We start from the raw sequence: 19,233 nt of genomic DNA, 5'->3' as shown, positions 1-19,233 counted from the left end.
AAAACTGGAAACACCACTGAGGAGGAGTCCATACCTGTAGAGAGCAAACTAGGAAAGCTAAGGCCAAAACCAAACTCAGACTGGCTACTCAAATCAAAGACAATAAAAAGTCCTTCAAATATGTGGAAAGTCGGAAAAAGAACAAGGGTAACATTGGACGCTTATTAAACCAAGTGGGGCAGCTGATAACCGACACTCAGGAAAAAGCCAGTCTCCTTAACAACTACTTAGCGTTGGTTTTCCATCAGCCCAGTGGGATCACCCTGCCTGACAAGAGGCAGGATCACCAGGGGAAGGGCCTACCTGCTCCCATCATTACCATTGATCTTGTGACGGAACACCTTGAGACATCCACAAATCAGCGAGCCCGGTTGAAATGCTCCCAAGAGTGCTAAAGGAACTAGCTGACATTATAGCACAGCCTGTGGTGAGGCTATCTGAGAACTCATGGCACTCGGACGAGGTGGCTGATGATTGGAAGAGGGCCAATGTGATGCTTATCTTCAAGAAAGGGAGAAAGGAAGATCCAGGGAACTCTACAGGCCAATTAGCTTGACCTCAATCCCTGGGAAGATCTTGTGGGGGGGGTGGAAATCATCAAGGAAACCATTACCAATATCTTAACAGAAGGTAATATTCTGAGAGGTAGCCAATACTGCTTTATGGCCAGTATATCTTGTCAGTCTAACCTGATTTCCTTCTATGACCAAGTAAGGCATCATGTAGACAAAGGAGAAGAGGTGTGATTATCATGTTTTTGGACTTCAAGAAAGCCTTTGACGTGGTGTCCCATGATAACCTCATGGAAATATTGGAGAATTGCGGCCTAGACAATTTCATGGTTCGATGGTTGGGGGACTGGCTCCATGGACGCACCCAGAGAGTGATAGTTGATGGAACTAAATCAGCTTGGTGCTCTGTAACCAATGGTGTCCACCAGGGCTCCATTCTCAGACCTCTGTTCTTCAATGTGTTTATAAATGATCCAGACTCAGGTTTTATAAGTGGACTGGCTAAGTTTGCTGATGACACCAAACTATGGGGAAGTGCAGTCACCCTAGAGGATAGACTGGCAATCCAGGCCAACCTCGACAGGTTTACAAAGTGGGTGGATGAAAACTTGATGGCATTCAATGCCGAGAAATGCAAGGTGCTCCACCTTGGGAGAGAGAACCCATGCCACACGTAGGCTAGCTAGCACCATGTCTGAAAGAGACTTGGGGGTCGTGATTGACCAGAGGATGAATATGAGCCACCGATGCAATGCCGCAGCCGGCAGTGCAAACAAAACTCTGGCCTACATCTTCCGATGCATCTCAAACAAGAGGCAGGAAGTCATCCTTACACTTTACTCGGCCTTTGTGAGACCACAGCTGGGATACTGTGTCCAGTTCTGGGCTCCACAATTCAGAAAGTATGTGGAGAAGCTCAAGAGAGTCCGGAGAAGAGCTACGCTAATGATTACAGGAAAAGAGAGCAGGCCTTATGAGGAGAGGCTGAGATGCATGGGACTCTTCAGCCTGGAAAAATGTAGGCTCATGGGTGATTTGGTGGCAGCCTGTAAGTATATAAGGGGTGTGAACTGGGAAAAAGTCTTCCCATGGGGTGCCCTGGTGAACAGATGAGGTCCAATGGTCACAAACTCTTGGAAGATCATTTTAGGCTGGACATAAGGAAAAACTTTCTTTACTGTCCAAGTCCCTAGGGCCTGGAATAAACTCCCCACCAAGGTGGTGCAGGCACCTACTCTGGATTCCTTTAAGAAATACTTGAATGCCTGTCTTGCTGGGATCATTTGACCCCTGCTGACTGCCTACACTTTTGGGAGGAGGCTGGACCCGATGATCTTGCAAGGTCCCTTCCAGCCCTGTCTACGAAATCTGTGAAATAGGACAGGTGCTCATCTGGGATGTGGGATGTTCAGATGCCCAATGTCCTCGCTTTGTTGGATTTGGATTGCCTGACCACTAGCCTAATGGCTGTTCTGGCATTTGATGTCCCTTTTTCTTTCCGGTTTCTATTCTGGTCTGAGTCACTTTTCCATTGAATGCCTTGTTGAAACCACGTTTGGATGAAGAAAAATCAGTTTGGTGAAATCAGCTTTTTCTGATGGAAAAATATTTGTCACAAATTTTCTTCTGAGGGCAAAGTGACAAATAAGCTTTATTACGACTGAAATATAAAACCTATCAGATACTGGTCAGTTCAGAATTACTTATGAGAACTTTGTCGTCTTGTAGATGTTATCTTATGGACTTTCATTAATTGAACAGATAGCAAAACAATATGAAATATAAACATGGTTCAATACAGTATTTTTTATCAAAACTTCTCTCTTGTTCAAATGCATGAGCACTGTGGTAGGATGACTAATTAAATGTCCAACTAAAAAGTACACTGAAAAATTTGACTCCCTCTGAATTAAAAATAAATGTATGCAAAAAAAAAAAAAAGGTGCCTCTTGAGCTCCACTATTTCAGCACAGTTGATACTCTGGTTTCTCTCTAAGTTGCATAAATCTACATGCAACAATATCTAGCATGCAAGTCTCTGCATTATTTGGTTCAAGACTAGTGAAACATTATTTAGATGGCACATTTAAAAATACAATCTGTATGTTGACTCTTGCCATCTAGGAATAGATATTTTGTTTCATTTTATTTAAAAAAAAAAATCTCTGAACTTATAAGTAGGGCAACAGAAATGTTTGATCTTGTTGGTGGAACAATTTTTTGCTTTCTAAATAAATATTTTAAATATACAGTATTCACAATAACTTTTAAATGAAAAGAAGCGAGGATTTCTTAGGGTGATGTCTTTTATTGGACCAGCTGCATAGTTGGAATAAAATTAGCTAAGCTTTTGATTTGAAGACATTCTTCATAAGGTCATTAGGAGAGACATAAAAGCCAAAATTTCAAGTAGTTCTTAGCTTTCAGCTGCCAGATCCCCCTTTTGCGGGGTACTCATTAAGAGTAATACTAGATGCCCTTTGTGGCTGTAACGTTGCTCTTAAAAATGCAGTTATGCCTTATTCATGAGCTGTATATAGTATGCATATGCCTATACCTACTTTTCATGGTAGGTTTATGATGCATTGGTTTAAAAGAGCAGAAGCAATATGAATATTCTGTATGCTGCAGTTTGTATTATTAATACATGGGTATCATTAGGATCTTGATATAAGAAGTTCATATTATTTTGATTTTACTTTGCAGCCCTGCATCGCATCTACATTTTTCTATAAAACACCCTCACACATTGTCCTGGGAATACTACACTATGTTCCAGTGTAAAGCCCATCTTGTTATGAGACTGATAGAAAACAGGATTAGCATGGAGTTCATGCTACAAGTAAGTGTTTAAGTGTGATTCTTATATGAAATATATTGCCTGTCTTAAAGGGCAGTTTTGTTCTGCATGTGATATTTTTTTAAAAAATCGTCATGGAGTTCCATATGTGTTTGTTTCGGTAGTTTCAAGATAATATAGGTTTAGATCGCGTGTAAACTGGATCATGCAAATCAGGTTCATAATTACTCTCTCAAATGACTGGTAATAAGAGCTTTGCTTTTTAAAGTGTCCCTGCACTGGCAGCTTTGGAATTCCATTGTCTTTAGTGTGTTGCCTCCACTCATGATGGAAACTTACTAAATAATTTTTGTTTCTGTACAATAAGATGGTGTTTCCTGCCCATGAATGGAGACCTAAAACATAATACAGGGGTGTCAGTTCCTTTAGCCCTGCAGACTGAATCTGGAAATCGGGGGCTTCCCATGGGCCAGTGACCCATTGGTGGTTGCAATGGCATTAATCCCTGTGTCCCTGTGGCTACTAATGCCATGGTTTCAGTGTAGTTTGAGAACCCGGGGAGTTAACGCTGCTGTAGCTCATCTCCATCCTGCCCTGTGTCCCACCCCCTGCTATTTTAACTTGTCACCAACCTTTGTAGCCAGATAGCTAGATAGCTAACCTCCTTTTCAGCTGCAGAGGGAGTAGGGAGGCTAGTGACATTAACTCTCTGGTTTCCTGGGTTCCAGAGCTGCACTGAAACAACAGCTCAAGTAGGGGATTAATGGTGCCACTGTAGGAGGCTGGCATCTGCAGTAATGAGCCTTGTATGCCAAATCCCAAAGGTGGGTGGTCCCAAACTACAAAAAGCTGCACAGGCCAAACAGCTCCTCCCTGCCCCTCACGCTTGCCCCTTGCCTTGGACAGTATGTTTGATGCATCTGAAGTAGTATAATAAAATAATAATAATAGTTGGTCTTCAATGTTTGTACATTCTTTATTCAGTCATTTTGTGGCATTAACAGGAGCATTAAGGCAGTGTCTGAGAGTTATAGAATAATCTAATTCATATTAGAATTTACTGAAGGCAAATTGGCTTAAAATATAGCAAATTAACTTCTCTCGCTCCAAATTATGCTAACTTTTATCTTTTTTAGGTTTTCAACAAGCTGTTGAGTCTGGCCAGCACTGCATCGTCTCAGAAGTTCCAGTCACACATGTGGAGTCAAATGTTGGTTTCCACATCTGGGTTTTTGAAATCCATCTCTAATGTCTCTGGCAAAGACATCCAACCTTTAATAAAGCAATGGGTGTATCCTTCTTATTCTAGTTTGGGATTCTGCTGGGAAAGTGAATAAGAAATGTAGCTTTTCATTGGCACTTTTATAGAAATGTGCAATAAGGTGTAAAATTAAGCTCTAAGCAGAGTCAAAAAATGATAACTTTCAAATTAAAAAGAGCCCCAAACTGCTGATTAAGATTCCTTTTATAGTGACTTACAATATTTTTTCTGGTCTGAGGTTATTGTTCCTTTTCAAGACTGGAAGGGGGTTGCTGTGTTTTTCATTTTTATCATTAGTGAAGTTAATTTGAAAGAAGCACAAGAATTCTAGTGGAATTAAAGGTCAAACTACATTACAGAGGTCCAAGGGGCACTTCCCCTCAGAAATATGCTCAAGTCTGACATGGAAAATGCTATAGTCTGGTATATTTTCAAATGTGATTTCCAGTAAATCAACCTAGAATAAGTAATGTTTAATAGCAGATAAGTAGCTAAAACCATGCTAGTAATTAATAGTTTGGTAGGGGTGGTGTATTATAAATATAAACTTTATGACAGTAGTACCTTACGTTGATATGTTCATTTAAAGTACCAAAAAACATAATAGTTTTCTTAATTCAGTGGGGGAACAGAACTCAATTTATATTGATGTAATATTGTTTGTTTATTTTACCACCAGTAACACTTGTATACACCTCTCAGTTAAAAACCAGATTAGTTGACAGTACAATAGCAATAAATAAATAAAAATAGAAGAGGATTTAAGTAACTTGAAAATTTACAATATATCAAGACTGAGAAATATGTTGTATAAACACACCCATCAGATTTTTTGTATGGACCTACTAAGGTATTTAATTTATTCATTCTAATTTTCATATTGGTCTGCACAAGAATCCTATACAAAGTACACAGTTTTTTATACCGTGAGTTATGTAATTAACAAAGCCGGAATAATATAGCTGTCAAAAGTCACTAAAAGAGAATTTAATTGCCATTTATGATTCAGGATATGAAATGTTTTATTCCCTGCCCTCTATTTTTTTACCTATATTATTTCTAGACTAGAGTACTGCATTTCAGGGTTGGATTTCTATAGTGAATACTTGTCCCTGAACTACTTGTCCCACAAATGAAAACGTAAACTATCATAGGAATGTTTAGGTAGAACTGTCAACTTGCTAAAATAAAACACTGATGGAAATCATTACTCATTTTGATCCTGCTGTAGGTTTCAAACTTCCAGACACTCCCATAGTGATCCAAATGGGGATAAAAGACTATAAAATAGATGTTGTGTGCAGTTTCATTAGAAATAAACTGAAACCTTCTTTTCACTTTCCATCTGACATTTGTTTAGCTGAAACATACAGCAGAACAAACATGCTTACTGGTATTAGTTATCACTGAGACATTATTTCTCAAGGAGATGTGAGGTCACTTGTGGAATCATGGAATAATACACATTTTTATAGCTTTGGTGGAGAATATTAACTAAATTCCACAGTCTTAAATATTCTGGAAACAGTTCTGCTTTAAAATCTTACATAATGTGTAATCATTTAAACAACAGACTATTTTAAGAAAATATTCCTGAGGATACTCCCTTAACATACTGTGTCTTATAACATACATTACGACTAGAGAAATCCCAAATATTCTCGACTCTACTTTTCTCTGAATTTCTTGTTTACAGGAATCTTTTGATAGGTAACCATTAGTTTTGTGTAATGTGTTACTTTAAACCTTAATGTTTGCTTATCATCACTATATATGATGCGCTAAAATTCCTATACATTTCATTAGGGATCAGAGCAGTGTGGTAAAATTTTACGGCAGTTTTGCATTTAATAGGAAACGAAATGTATTGGAATTGGAAATAAAGCAAGACTACACGTCTCCTGGGACCCAGAAATATGTGGTAAGACTCATCTTTTATACTTTGTTTATAATATACTGTATACATGCATTTCTGCACAGACATTTATATACATTAGGTTTACGCTTTATATTAGAAACTATTCATTCCTGTTGCACTGCAATGAATAGTGTAATGAGTCTCTACCTTCCTCAGGGTCCTCTTAAAGTAACAGTGCAAGAACTAGATGGATCTTTCAACCACACATTGCAGATAGAGGAAAACAGTCTCAAACATGATATACCCTGCCATTCCAAAAGCCGGAGGTAAGAAATAGATATGGGGAAATACATCATATTTACAGTGTGTGTGTGTGTTGTATGAATGCATGGTGTGGTAAATGTGAAATATAAATTTTTTTTGTAAATTTGATAACCTAGTTGCAAAAGTTCTTACATTTTGTAATGATCTAATTGGAAAATTGTGTGTGTAACGGAGGAGACTTTAGTAATATCTAATTTTTAACAAACAACTCAAGGAAATGCCTCTGGGAAGTACCACCAAGAAGGAACATTGGAAACAACAAATAAATGAGGACAGTTAGATTAAAAAATTTATAATTGTCCTTGTTCATAGGTGTCGAGACCATGTTACTTAAGCTAATATGCAAGAAATCAAATTCTGTATCCAAAAACAATTCTTAAAAAAAAAAAACAACAAAAAACCACACACTTCAGGCCCAACTCTGCAAATGTATGTATGTTTTATACTCATAGGAAGGAATTGTTCCAGTAAGTTCTAGGCCACAAACAGTTATTACACTTTTACCGATCTAAGTTAAGAACTTCAAGGCTTAGAAATCTCTCTAATACTGTCTCCTGGGACCAGCATCACCAAAGGCTGTGGTCAGTACCACAGTTTCCTTTGAGGGGAAACTTAAACCCTTCAATTTAATTGTGTCTTTAATGGGTTAGTGTACAATTGTCTTGTGTTATATTTAAACATATATAAACATTAAAATATGACTATCAGCATAGTTACTGAAGATTTTTTTTTAACCCTGTGTAATATCCTATTTTTCTAATAACACAGAAATAAGAAAAAAAAGATTCCGTTGATGAATGGAGAAGAGGTAGACATGGATCTTTCTGCAATGGAGTAAGTTGGTTTGAAGATAAAGGGGTACAGTGTCTTTATACATGCACAGAACTCTCATATATGCCCTAGGCGCATTTTAAATACATTTCTGGTAATATTTTTTCAGTTTATTATTGCAGTTTGTTCCTATTTAGACAAATATAATAAATGTATACTGTGTTTCTTTGTATATTAATTTTAGAGCCATTTGGCTGTACGGAAACCGCATGAATTCTTGTCCAGAGTGAAGGCCTAATGTTGTTTCTTCGAGTTTGAGGTGGTGTCACTCTCAGAACTTCTTAAGTAATATGCTCCTTTGTTATACTACTTGTGCTTAGAATGATCCATCTCATTCCTGACTCTGGAAAGCTGGTGGCCTGTTGTTGGTCTGAGAGAACCAATTGTCTGCAGCTCCTGGAAGGAATGCCTAATTGCCTGTTTCTCTTAAAACAAATGGGGATTCTATATCATTTATGTTTAACGTATGACCAATCTTCTGAATTTTTCATTTGAGAATTTATTTTAACAAATTATTTCTGGAAGTCAAATAGACAAATAATGTTAAAAAATAGTCAAGTATCCTGTACATTAGAAGAAATTAACGCAATAAGCTCTCTAAATGATTCTGGTCACTTATGGTCTTACAGCTATAGTAGTGCCCTAGGGACTTGAAAAAGAACTTGGGTTCTTCTTAGTGAGTTGCTGTGTGGCCTTGGCAAGTCACAGAATCTCTCCATACCTTTGCTACCTTCTCTATCAAGAAATTCATTTACTTCTGCTCCTTGTTTTGCTCTCCTTTTTTACAGAAGTGCATCAGTTTTATTTCATGTCTCCTCCATATGCTTAGGAGGAAACCTCCTTGTTTTTGTATATCATGTATGCTTTTTTTGTTTTTTAAATTTCCCTCAAGCTTACTCCTTTTGGTTTAGCCATTCATTTCTAGCCACCAGCCTGACCTCAATTCTAGTTGGTCTTCAGTTTATATGTATCAGCTTATATATATATTTATTAAGGTGCACTCTTAGTCCTTGTTGGTTACCTTCTTTCTCCTCTGTCCTCTGCCTATTCATTGTTTTGTCTTAATCTTGTAGATTTCACAACACATCTTGGGACAGTAGACCCTCTTTGCCTCTCATCAGCAGTGTGCAGTGGTGTTTCTATATAAATAATGCAGTCTAAATTACCTATTTTGGTCACTGTTGGAGAATTTAAACTTAGGGACTGATTACATGATAATGGATGAGACCTCCTTTAAATCCTCTGTCATAGTACCGTAATGTTCAACACATGATAGTGTTAGGTCTGCCTGCAATATTTCCTTCTCAATATCTAGCATATTGCATTTCTCCTCTGTAAAATACTCAGATCTACTGATGATGGAAAATCACTATTTAAGAGCTAGATATTATTAGCATTACCAAAATAGTCTCTAATTGGCAACTGTGGTCATTTTATCAAAATTTTACCTTCTGTTAAGGAGAAGATTGTGCTATACAACTGTCTCAGATGTGGTTGCCTAGGGAAAAAATAAACAAAAAGATATATTCACCTAAACTGTATTTTTAAAAAGTTAATTAAAAAAAAAACCAGACATCACATTTTATGTAGTTCTGTGTAGACTTCTAGCATTTAAATAACAAATATTTTGCGCTGTTTCCCTTAGTGCTGATTCTCCTTTGCTCTGGATAAGAATAGACCCTGACATGTCTGTACTTAGGAAAGTAGAATTTGAACAAGCTGACTTCATGTGGCAATACCAGCTTCGATATGAGAGAGATGTAGTCGCACAGGAAGAAGCCATTTTGGCATTGGAAAAATTCCCAACTCCAGCATCACGGCTCGCGTTAACTGATATATTAGAACAAGAACAGTGTTTCTACCGAGTAAGAATGATGGCCTGCTTCTGTCTTGCAAAGGTGAGATCACATAGCTTGGGAATAATGAGAGAAATCTGCTAGACATTGTAAACATTTGAAAGTGGGTCAAAACTCACCACAGTTCTTAAATTGGCTTGATATTTAGCCTGTTAAAGGGGCTTGCCAAGTACATTTTAACATGACTGATTTGAAAGGAAAGCTGTATTATTTTAGTCTGTAAATGGAGACTGCAGAAAGCTTTCATAATAATTGTCAAAATTGAGATGTCAGACATTAAAACCACAAGGGATTTTTCCAGATTTTATTAAGTTGCAGGAATAAAAGATCTTTTGTCTGTATTTTTTTCCCAGAGAGCCAAAATACATTTTATTTTGCTGGGAAGGTCCTTGGCTCTTCTAAGAAATCTAAAGTGGTAGATTTCACCTATGGAGCAAGGCAAAGTTTATCATGTGAAGTCAGACTGATGCATCATATTGCTTTAGGTTCAGCGGTGCATAAAAATAATGTGTTGACTTCAAGAAGAAAGGAAATACTGTAAACACAAAATTACTGTTAAAGGAGCTCAGACTTTAAGCAGCAGGTGGAAGGGATAACAGTGAAATATGAAAAATTGATACAAGGAAACATAATCAAGGACTAGTTAAATGCTTGTTGTTACATGGTAGACTTACTGGCTAGGTACAGACATTCAAAAAACCCGAGGCGGAATCAATTTAAGTTATGTGTTTTTTGTAAGTGACATACTGTAGTTTAGATTGGTGATGAACAGAACGTACCTTTGCCCTTTGGTAGGGGGGCAAAGCTTAGACCCGGCCCCATAATTTTTAAACCAGTCTTTGAGCTGGACTTCTGTTCTGTTACGTATATAGACTGGTTTCTGATCACTTATACTGGTAACAGTGTAATGTCTGTACTAGGGCATTCTTTCAGTTTGCTTTCTGATATGTATCTATAGAGAGAGATGCTGTATATAATTTCTGGGAGCATATTTATAATGACCAGGTTTTCAAAATCCAAAACTAAGACATCTGTGAAGCAACTTCTTTTAGTATCACAAAATAATGATACTGCAAAAAGTTTGTTATGAAAGATGTAAGGATCTTGCACAAAGTGGAAGGAATCATTTTTAATAAATAGGAACAATTTTTATAGGGTCTACACTTGATTGTTTTTTGTACTCTAGAACCTACTCATTACTCTGAACACTCGCTCTATTTGTTCCCGATTAAACGTAGCAAATTTGTCTCGGTATAGCAGTGTAAACAAAGTAGTACCTACAAAGAGGGACAGTTATTTCACAGAAAAAATAGGTCCTTGCCTTCTAAGATTTATGATTTGAGAGATAAAGTAGGCTCTAGAGTAAAGCAGTAGAAGGACGTGGAAGAGCATATTTGTAGATATATGATTATGCAGCTACTGAGAAACAAAGTTTGCATTGTAGAGCCAGCTTCAACTTCTTCTGTTAGTATTAAGAAACAGTTAAGAACATATAAAGTGCCATATTGGTTCAGACCAATGGTTTTATCTAGCCCAGTATCCTTTCTCAAACAGTAGCATGTAAGAGATGCTTTAGAAGGGAAAGTATACGTATAAGGCATGTCTAGTGTAACCCTTGTCATACCTTCGCTGCCATCAGCCATCATTATTAATCAATATTGGAGGATACATTTTGACTGTTTTATTTAATGGACCTTTCCTTAATGAATTTCTAATCTCTTTTTTTTAACTTGATTATAGTTGTCTCTACAACCTTCTGTAGCAATGAGTTCTACAACTAGGCACTGTAAATAAGTACTTCCTCTAGTTCAGTATTTCTCAACTCATGGGTTGTAACCCAAAAGTGGGTTGCAAGAATATATGAAAAGGGTCATGAACAAACTTTAAAAAAAGGATCAACAACATTTAAAAATGATTTTCCTTTTAATGGAGAAAAACATGGGAAACCATGGCTTTTCCCTTGCAGGGTTCTTGGACCCACCCTGCCCCACACACTGGGGAGTTGAAGGTGGGGGGGCAGCAGGTCAGGAGTGAGAGGCACTGGGTTGGGACTGGCCATCCATGATTACAAATGGGTCATGGTACAAAAAAGGTTGAGAACCACTGCTCTAGTTTGTTTGAAACCTGTCTAGTGTTAATTTCAGCAGCAGTCCCTACCACTTGTATTCAGAAGGCCTTTGACACTGTCTCTCACCCCGTTTTCATTAAGAAGCTGGCGGACTGTGGTGTTGACAGCTCCACAGTCAAATGGGTCACCAGTTGGCTGGAGGGCCGCACCCAGAGAGTGGTAGTGGGTGGGTCATATCCGACCTGGAGGGATGTGGGCAGTGGGGTCCCCCAGGGCTCAGTCCTCGGACCCGCATTGTTCAACATCTTCATCAGCGACTTGGACGAGGGGATAAAAAGCACCCTGTTCAGATTTGCTGATGACACTAAGATGTGGGGGGGTGTGGGCACATTAGAAGGAAGGAATAGGCTACAGTTGGACCTAGACAGGTTACAGGGGTGGGCGGATGAGAATAGGGTGGGATTTAACGCTGACAAATGCAAGGTGATGCACCTGGGGAGGAAGAACCAGCACCGTACCTACAAGCTGGGGAACTCTATTCTTGTCCGTGCAGAGGCAGAAAAGGATCTTGGAGTCATCATTGATGCCAAGATGAACATGGGCCGGCAGTGTGGGGACGCAGTCAAGAAGGCTAACCACACCTTGTCATGCATCCACAGATGCATCTCGAGCAGATCCAAGGAGGTGATCCTCCCCCTCTATGCAGCACTGGTTAGGCCGCAGCTGGAGTACTGCGTCCAGTTCTGGGCGCCGCACTTCGAGGGATGTGGACAACACAGAGACGGTGCAGAGGGCCACTCGCATGATCAGGGGGCAGCAGGGCAGGCCCTATGAGGAGAGGCTATGGCACCTGAACCTGTTCAGCCTCCACAAGAGAAGGCCGAGGGGGGATCTAGTGGCCTGTTGCAAACTAGTCAGGGGGACCAGCAGGCATTGGGGGAGTCCCTGTTCCCCCGAGTGCTACCAGGAGTGACTAGAAATAACGGTCACAAGCTGGCAGAAGGTAAATTCAGATTAGACGACAGGAGGCGCTACTTCACTGTCAGGGCGGCTAGGATCCGGAACCAGCTTCCAAGGGAAGTGGTGCTGGCTCCTACCCTGGGGGTCTTTAAGACAAGGCTAGACAATCACCTTGCTGGGATCGTTTGACCCCAGTACTCCTTCCTGCAGGGGGTCGGACTTGATGATCTGCTCAGGTCCCTTCTGACCCTACTAACTATGAAACTATGGGATTTGATCAATAACAATTCCGTATTCACTTTGTTGGTCCAACTTTAACAGATTAATAACAGTTCTAATTTTGAAGTTTGTTTAATTTTAACAAAGACTAAAACTTTGACATCTTCTGTAGCTTGTAGTAAGCCAAAACAAGGTTTCCTGTTTGTGTTCTTTTGGAACGTGGATGGATCTTAACTAGAGTTGCAGTTGCTATTGTGAAACTTCTTTTTGTCTAACTGGGTTTACATTTTGGTGCATAGAAGAAAGAGGTGATGATCAAAGATAACTTGAATTACTCCACTTCAGTTAAACATGTTTCAGGTGCTTCTGCACAATACCATTTAAAAATTTTAGCAGAAGTAGTAGCCAAGTGGTATATTAAGCTCTAATTGTCAGATTTTGGTAGCATTTGAATTAACAGCTTTTTGGGTCTGATTTTTAATAAATATATACCACAGTTGCAAAATAGATTGCTACATTCCTTAACCAAGTAATTTTTCTTTTGAATCAAAAGTGAGGAAAATATAATAATCTTTATAGTTTATAAAGCACCTAATTACTGGAGAGGAGATTCTGGAGAGAAATGAGAAAATGGATTTCTTGCATACTACTGGTTCTCTTCAGTGAAGTGTCTTTGATCCTTTAATTATTCCTTTTCTTCCAAGGAAACAAAGATGCTGTTGTCCTAATGACCCTGGATAGATGTTCTGCTTTAAAGAGTTCCAGAAACCTTTGAAACACTTCAAACAGATATGCATGCCTGAATAAGCACTAAACATATGCGTACCTGAATAGAAGATGCACATTAAAAATGAACAAAGTGCTTTAAAAATGATTCTCTAAAAAATGAAGAACATTTGAAGAGCTTCCTGAAATGTCAGTGTGCCCTAAAGGAGCAATACAGGGAGTTGGTTGGTTCTCCAAGATTCCACAGTGTTCTGCCTTCCCCTCCTACACAGGGGGAGAGGCAGAGGTGGTGAGCGCTGTCCTCTGCGCTTGGCTGTAATCCTCTAGCCCCCTACAGAGAACCATTTCAGGGGGCTGAAGAGAAGGATTCCCTTCATGCCTCTTGGCATCTGATATCCTTAGGTTCCAAAGGACAGCCAAGCACACAGGACAATGCTGATGGACTGCTTGCACCTCCATCCCGCCATAGAGGGAAGCAGGGAATAGAATACTGATGGATGCTGGAGGACTGAGAAACTGACTGCTATACCCCCTGTCTGGAGAGCAAAAAGCTCTATGTGCCATTGCAGCAGTTTTGAAGCGCTTCAGCTGAGGGGGGTAGGGGGGAAGGGTGGCGACAGGGAACAGCACACATTTTATTCTGCTTTGCAGTGCTAACTTTTTTTTTTCTCTACTCTTCTGTAGAGGGGCCTATATCAAAGGCAGAACTATACTCCATCCTTGTTGTTGAATTGTAGGTTACAGTGGGCACTGCTGTTAACCTAAACATTCTGTCAATGAATATAGTTGATTTGTTTTCTGCAGATTTTTTTTATTTCATACAAACAAGATTAATGATCAGGCTGCTGAGCAGGAGTGATAACAGTTTTATTCTTATGGAGCAATATCCTTACATGAAAACAGATCAAACAACAAGACTTGTCTCTCTGCATAATCTGTTCATGGTCCATGACTAAAACTAGACAGAAGGCCGATGTGTCTTGTGCTCATAGGGTGGTCTTTTGCTCTTGAGGTGGTTGAGACATAGTTGAAGTCTAGGTTGAGGTTATTGGCAGGGTAAACTTGGGAAGCTGGCATTGCAAATACCTCTTCCATCACTGGCTTCTGTAGAGACAGAAAAATTGGCTGAATGAATACAAAATATTTGTCTAAAATATAAAGGGGGGGAAAGAATTAAAAACAGCAATTGATCATGAAAAGATTATTAGTTGCAGACCTCCTGTAAGTAAAATGATTTGTAGGAGGTATGTTGAAGATGGTGGTGAAAGGTTGGCTAGTGTAAGATTGTATATTTGTTGAAAAGAATATAGAACATTCTCTCCAATTATTGTATTATTTTTTTATTCTGGGAAATGTGTGTTTTTGTTCAGCCTAAGGTAAACTTAAGATGGTGATGGTAATGTGCAATCTATTCCTCTTAATTATATAGATTGCAAATTCCATGGTAAGTACATGGACAGGACCACCAGCCATGAAATCACTCTTTACCCGAATGTTTTGTTGTAAGAGTTGTCCAAACATTGTGAAGACCAACAACTTCATGAACTTTCAGAGCTACTTTCTACAAAAGGTAAAATGTTTTTTCTCATAATATTTCTGGAAGATACACAAGACAAGTTATTTTCTACAAATGGCAATCTCCAGAGCACAAAAAGCAAAAAATACATTGCAAACAACCTAAATTCACTTGTTTGCTTTTCAGTCATAGGCTTGTGATTGTATATGACTTTTCTAATAATGTCTGTTATTCTTGATTCTTGTCAGCCAGCAGTAAATTTAAAAATTGTAATAATCCTTCTTTCTGGACAGTAATTAATAAATTGTTGGTTCTCCTGAACAGAGAGCTAAAAGGAAAAAAGAATGACTTAAGTATGTGAGACTGGTCTTTTAAGAGAACTAAATTACAATTACGTAACAATTTAATAAAAACAGGTTTTTTTGTTCCTTTTACATTTAAGAATTTGTATGGTTTGTCAGCTGACATAATCAATGATCTTATGGAATTAATGATTGTAACAATTATGACTTGTTGCGTCTTAATTTTTTTAACTTGTATTGTAAAATTCATTATACAAAATTGCCTTTATACCACCTGTCTAATGTGGTTAGCATAATGAAATTCCAGTCATGACACATCCTGTAGGTTTATTGTTTAAAAAAAGAAAAAGAAAAACCATTGACAGGGTTTTCTATTGAGCTATAGGGGAGGGGAGGGGATTTCTGTCATTATATAAGTTATGCTCTCCAAATACTAATTTTAATCCTGTTTCCTTCACATTTCCCTTGCTATCTATCCTTTCTCCTCCTCTCCCTGTCATTCCAGCCTTTTTTGATGTTCTTGCAACTTCTAGTTATTTTGACCTTAGTTTATCTTCTTCCATTATTTTCAGTTGAGTTTTTGTACACAACCCTCAGGCTCCTAAACTTTTAACTTCTCATGTTTTTTCATTTAACATCTTGGGACTTACTTACCCATTTATCCATCAACTTCTTGGCTTGCTTACTCAGAACTACCTCAGGTTTGGCTACATTAGAGTTGATTTATTTTTAAGAAATTACATACCAATCTGATTTTAAAAATTCTATAGCCCCTACAGGGTCCTTTTTAAAATGTCTTTTGAGAGATTTGCTATTGTAATTAGTCATTGCTCACTATTTCTGATTTTAAATATTTAGACTTGCCCAGCTAATTTAAGAATTGGCTTAGTTTATAATGGTTTTTAATTTATCACACAGACTATGCCTGTTGCTATGGCCTTGTTGAGAGATGTTCATAACCTCTGTCCTAAAGAGGTTTTAACATTTATTTTAGATCTAATCAAGTACAATGACAACAGGAAAAATAAGGTAAAGCACTTATCTACAAACTTTTATTTATTTCAATAACTCTCTTATGTAGTATAAAGATGAATTCTTTTTTCACTACTATGTAATATAATACTGTTATGTCATAAGTCAAAAAAACAAAAAACAAACAAAAAAAACCCCAACAGGTGGGATCTTTGGTTGGGCTTCAAGTCTTGTGTTTTATTTTGGGGGTTTTCCACTGATTAAAAAACTCACCAGAATTACTGAATATTCTCTAGCTGCCCGTTCTTAAGTATCATCATCTTTTTAAAAGTGAAACGCCACTAAAACCAGTCTGATTTTTTTCAGAGATGCTATATCACTAATTTAATTTCAGGGGAAAATGAATGCTTACCAACTCAGAAGGCAGGCAAGGTTCTTTGGGTAGATGGTGGTACCTTTTTATTAGACCAACTAAAAAGTTGGAAAAAGATCTTTGCAAGCTTTCGTGCACAAACACCCTTCTTCAGGCATTGGGAGACTGCTGTTGTTCTTAGATCTCCAAGGTAGAAAAGCAGCTAAAAGTGTCAAGAAGTCTGAAAATGTAAATAGGTGGAAGTTTGGAAGACAATGGGTAGTGTTGTATATGAATCTTGTAGTGCTAAAGTGAGGCCATTTCCTTGTCCTTTCGCCTCCGTTTCATAAAAGCGGACACAGCACGTACGAGACGGCTGGGAGAGGAGAGGTGCTGTGTATGGGCTACTGATAAGATATGAAACTAGCTGAATCCAGTCAACAGAGGAACCTTGAAGGTGGTACAAGGATTGTTTTTGTAAGATAAGATGCATCTTGGCAAGAATATATGGGGCCATGTAGTCACGAGAGTTAAACTTTGGTGTTCACGCTCACAGAGCTACTTGATTGGATAGAATAGGGATTTAGTTAATAGATAATTGGGTATTTTTATGAGCACAAGCTAATCATGAACTAATGCTGACATACTAACAAAGTATAAAATAGTATTATATCTGGTAGGCGGGGTGTCTCCTCGGAGGCACCTCGCTGCAGCGAATAAAGATTCTGTATCTGACTTTGGATACTTGCTCTGCGTGATCATTGCCCCAGCCTAGAGCGAACTGCATGGGGCTTTAAGAGCGTAATTCGTAACAGTTCTTAATTCGTAACAGTAGAGATAGGAGGGGAGGTGGGGAAAGGAGGGAAAAGTGTGAAGGAATGCAGGTCTTCACCTAAAGGCAGGTTACCTGGTGTGTTAGCTGTCATGCAGGTTGTGTGTCATAAATCCAGTGTCTATATTCGGTCCATGATTTTTTTGTATCCAGTAGATTTATGAAGCAAAGTTCATAAGCTAGTCTATCAAAGGTGTTTTGTTTGTTCCCTTTGAGGATTAGAACTGAAAGATCGGAGAGGGAGTGATTGTGGGGATTTCGAAAATTGCACACCCTTTGTTATGACGCATCATTCTTCCCTGGAACCTGTATGGAAAATCCTCAAACAATCGCAACCCATACTAGAAGAAGACCCAATTCTTAAAGAGATCTTTGCAGAACCACCCATCCTGGTCTTCAAACAAGCACCAAACCTTGCTAACCTCATCACCAAAAGCAAACTTCCTGTGACCCAAACCACACGAAATAGATCTAGACCATGCCAGGACAAGAAATGTAAAACATGCCAACAGATCTCCATCAGTCCCACAACAACTACACCCCACAACAGAACAATCACCATTCCTGGTGTAACAATCACTAGTCCTGGATCTTGCACCTGCTCCTCCAGAAATGTAATACATCTCATCCAGTGCACCAAGTGCCCTAGAATGCTAGAATAAATGCACGTTGAAAATCCATCAAGGACAAAAATACCCAGTTACCTGTGGGTGCACACTTCTCGCAGGACAATCACTCCCTCTCTGATCTCTCGGTTCTAATCCTCAAAGGGAACTTAAAAACTTTAAAACACTTTTCATGGACGAGCCTGCAAACTTCACTTCATAAATCTACTGGATGCAAAAAATCATGTACTGACTGTAGACATTGAATTTATGACACATTATAACCTGCATGACATCTAACACACCAGGTAACCTGCTTTTAACCTGCATTCCTTCACACTTCTCCCCCTTCCCTAACCCTCCCCACCCCACATCCTATCTCTACCCATTGTCTTCCAAGCTTCCACCTATTTGCATTTTCACAGACTTCTTGTCACACTTCTAGCTGCTTTTGGATCTTGGAGATCTCAGAACCACAGCAGAGTCTCCAATGCCTCAGGAAGGGTGTTTGTGGCCAAAAGCTTCCCAAGAAAGCTTTGTTAACTGGCACCCCTGGGGGATGGGGGGGTGCTGGATAACCAAATATGCCAGTTACCTCAGAGGCCTGAACAGGCATCTTTGCCTGTTTGGACCGCTGCCCCTCCCGCCACGTCAGTGTGCTGAGAGACAGGGAGGGGGGCCCCAGGCACACTGGGGACAAGCTGCTACGCCCCGGGCCATTGGGGCTCGGCAGCACAGGCTGCTTTGCCCTGGGTCACGGGCTCTGCGAAACCAGAAGTGCCATGGTGGGCACTTCGGGTTTCACATTTGCCCCATTGACTGGCGTGCTGGTTAATAGAGCATGCCAGTTTGTAAGGTGCCGGATAATGTGGCTTTTACTGTATGTAGTTGGTCTAATAAAAGATATCACATCTACCCAAAGAACCTTGCTTGCCTACGTCCTTAGACGAACATGGCTACAACCAGCAACCCTACCATCTCAGAACATTTAAGTGACTAAAAAAGGAGCAAAGCATCCCATGTTATGTGCCCATGTCTGAAAATGTAGACTTTGTTCAGCTTTAGTATACAGGCATATCTCGTTTTTATTGCGCTTCGCTTTATTGCACTTCGCAGATATTGCGTTTTTTACAAATTGAAGGTTTGTGGCAACCTTCATTATTGTCTTATTTTAAGAAATTGCCACAGCCATCCCAGCCTTCAGCAACCACCACCCTGATCAGTCAGCAGCCATCAACA

General features: G+C 39.1%; 1 protein-coding gene across 2 annotated transcripts in view; it reads left to right on the top strand.

Annotated features, from left to right (window-relative positions):
- The window catches only part of TAF2 (TATA-box binding protein associated factor 2), a 127,016-nt gene that overhangs the window by 59,454 nt on the left and 48,329 nt on the right, over nucleotides 1-19,233 (top strand). For both annotated transcript variants that reach the window (XM_019528103.1, XM_019528104.1), the window contains 8 exons: nucleotides 3,219-3,354; nucleotides 4,449-4,603; nucleotides 6,380-6,494; nucleotides 6,648-6,757; nucleotides 7,524-7,589; nucleotides 9,232-9,484; nucleotides 14,845-14,985; nucleotides 16,152-16,262. In XM_019528103.1, the coding sequence (XP_019383648.1) occupies nucleotides 3,219-3,354; nucleotides 4,449-4,603; nucleotides 6,380-6,494; nucleotides 6,648-6,757; nucleotides 7,524-7,589; nucleotides 9,232-9,484; nucleotides 14,845-14,985; nucleotides 16,152-16,262 (1,087 nt within the window). The remainder of the gene's footprint in view (nucleotides 1-3,218; nucleotides 3,355-4,448; nucleotides 4,604-6,379; nucleotides 6,495-6,647; nucleotides 6,758-7,523; nucleotides 7,590-9,231; nucleotides 9,485-14,844; nucleotides 14,986-16,151; nucleotides 16,263-19,233) is intronic.

The sequence above is a fragment of the Gavialis gangeticus genome, unplaced genomic scaffold, assembly GCF_001723915.1.
Source record: "Gavialis gangeticus isolate Ggan-Ray unplaced genomic scaffold, GavGan_comp1, whole genome shotgun sequence".
Classification (NCBI taxonomy): domain Eukaryota; kingdom Metazoa; phylum Chordata; order Crocodylia; family Gavialidae; genus Gavialis; species Gavialis gangeticus.
Note: the sequence above shows the minus strand (reverse complement) of the source record. Positions and strands in the feature narration are given on the sequence as shown.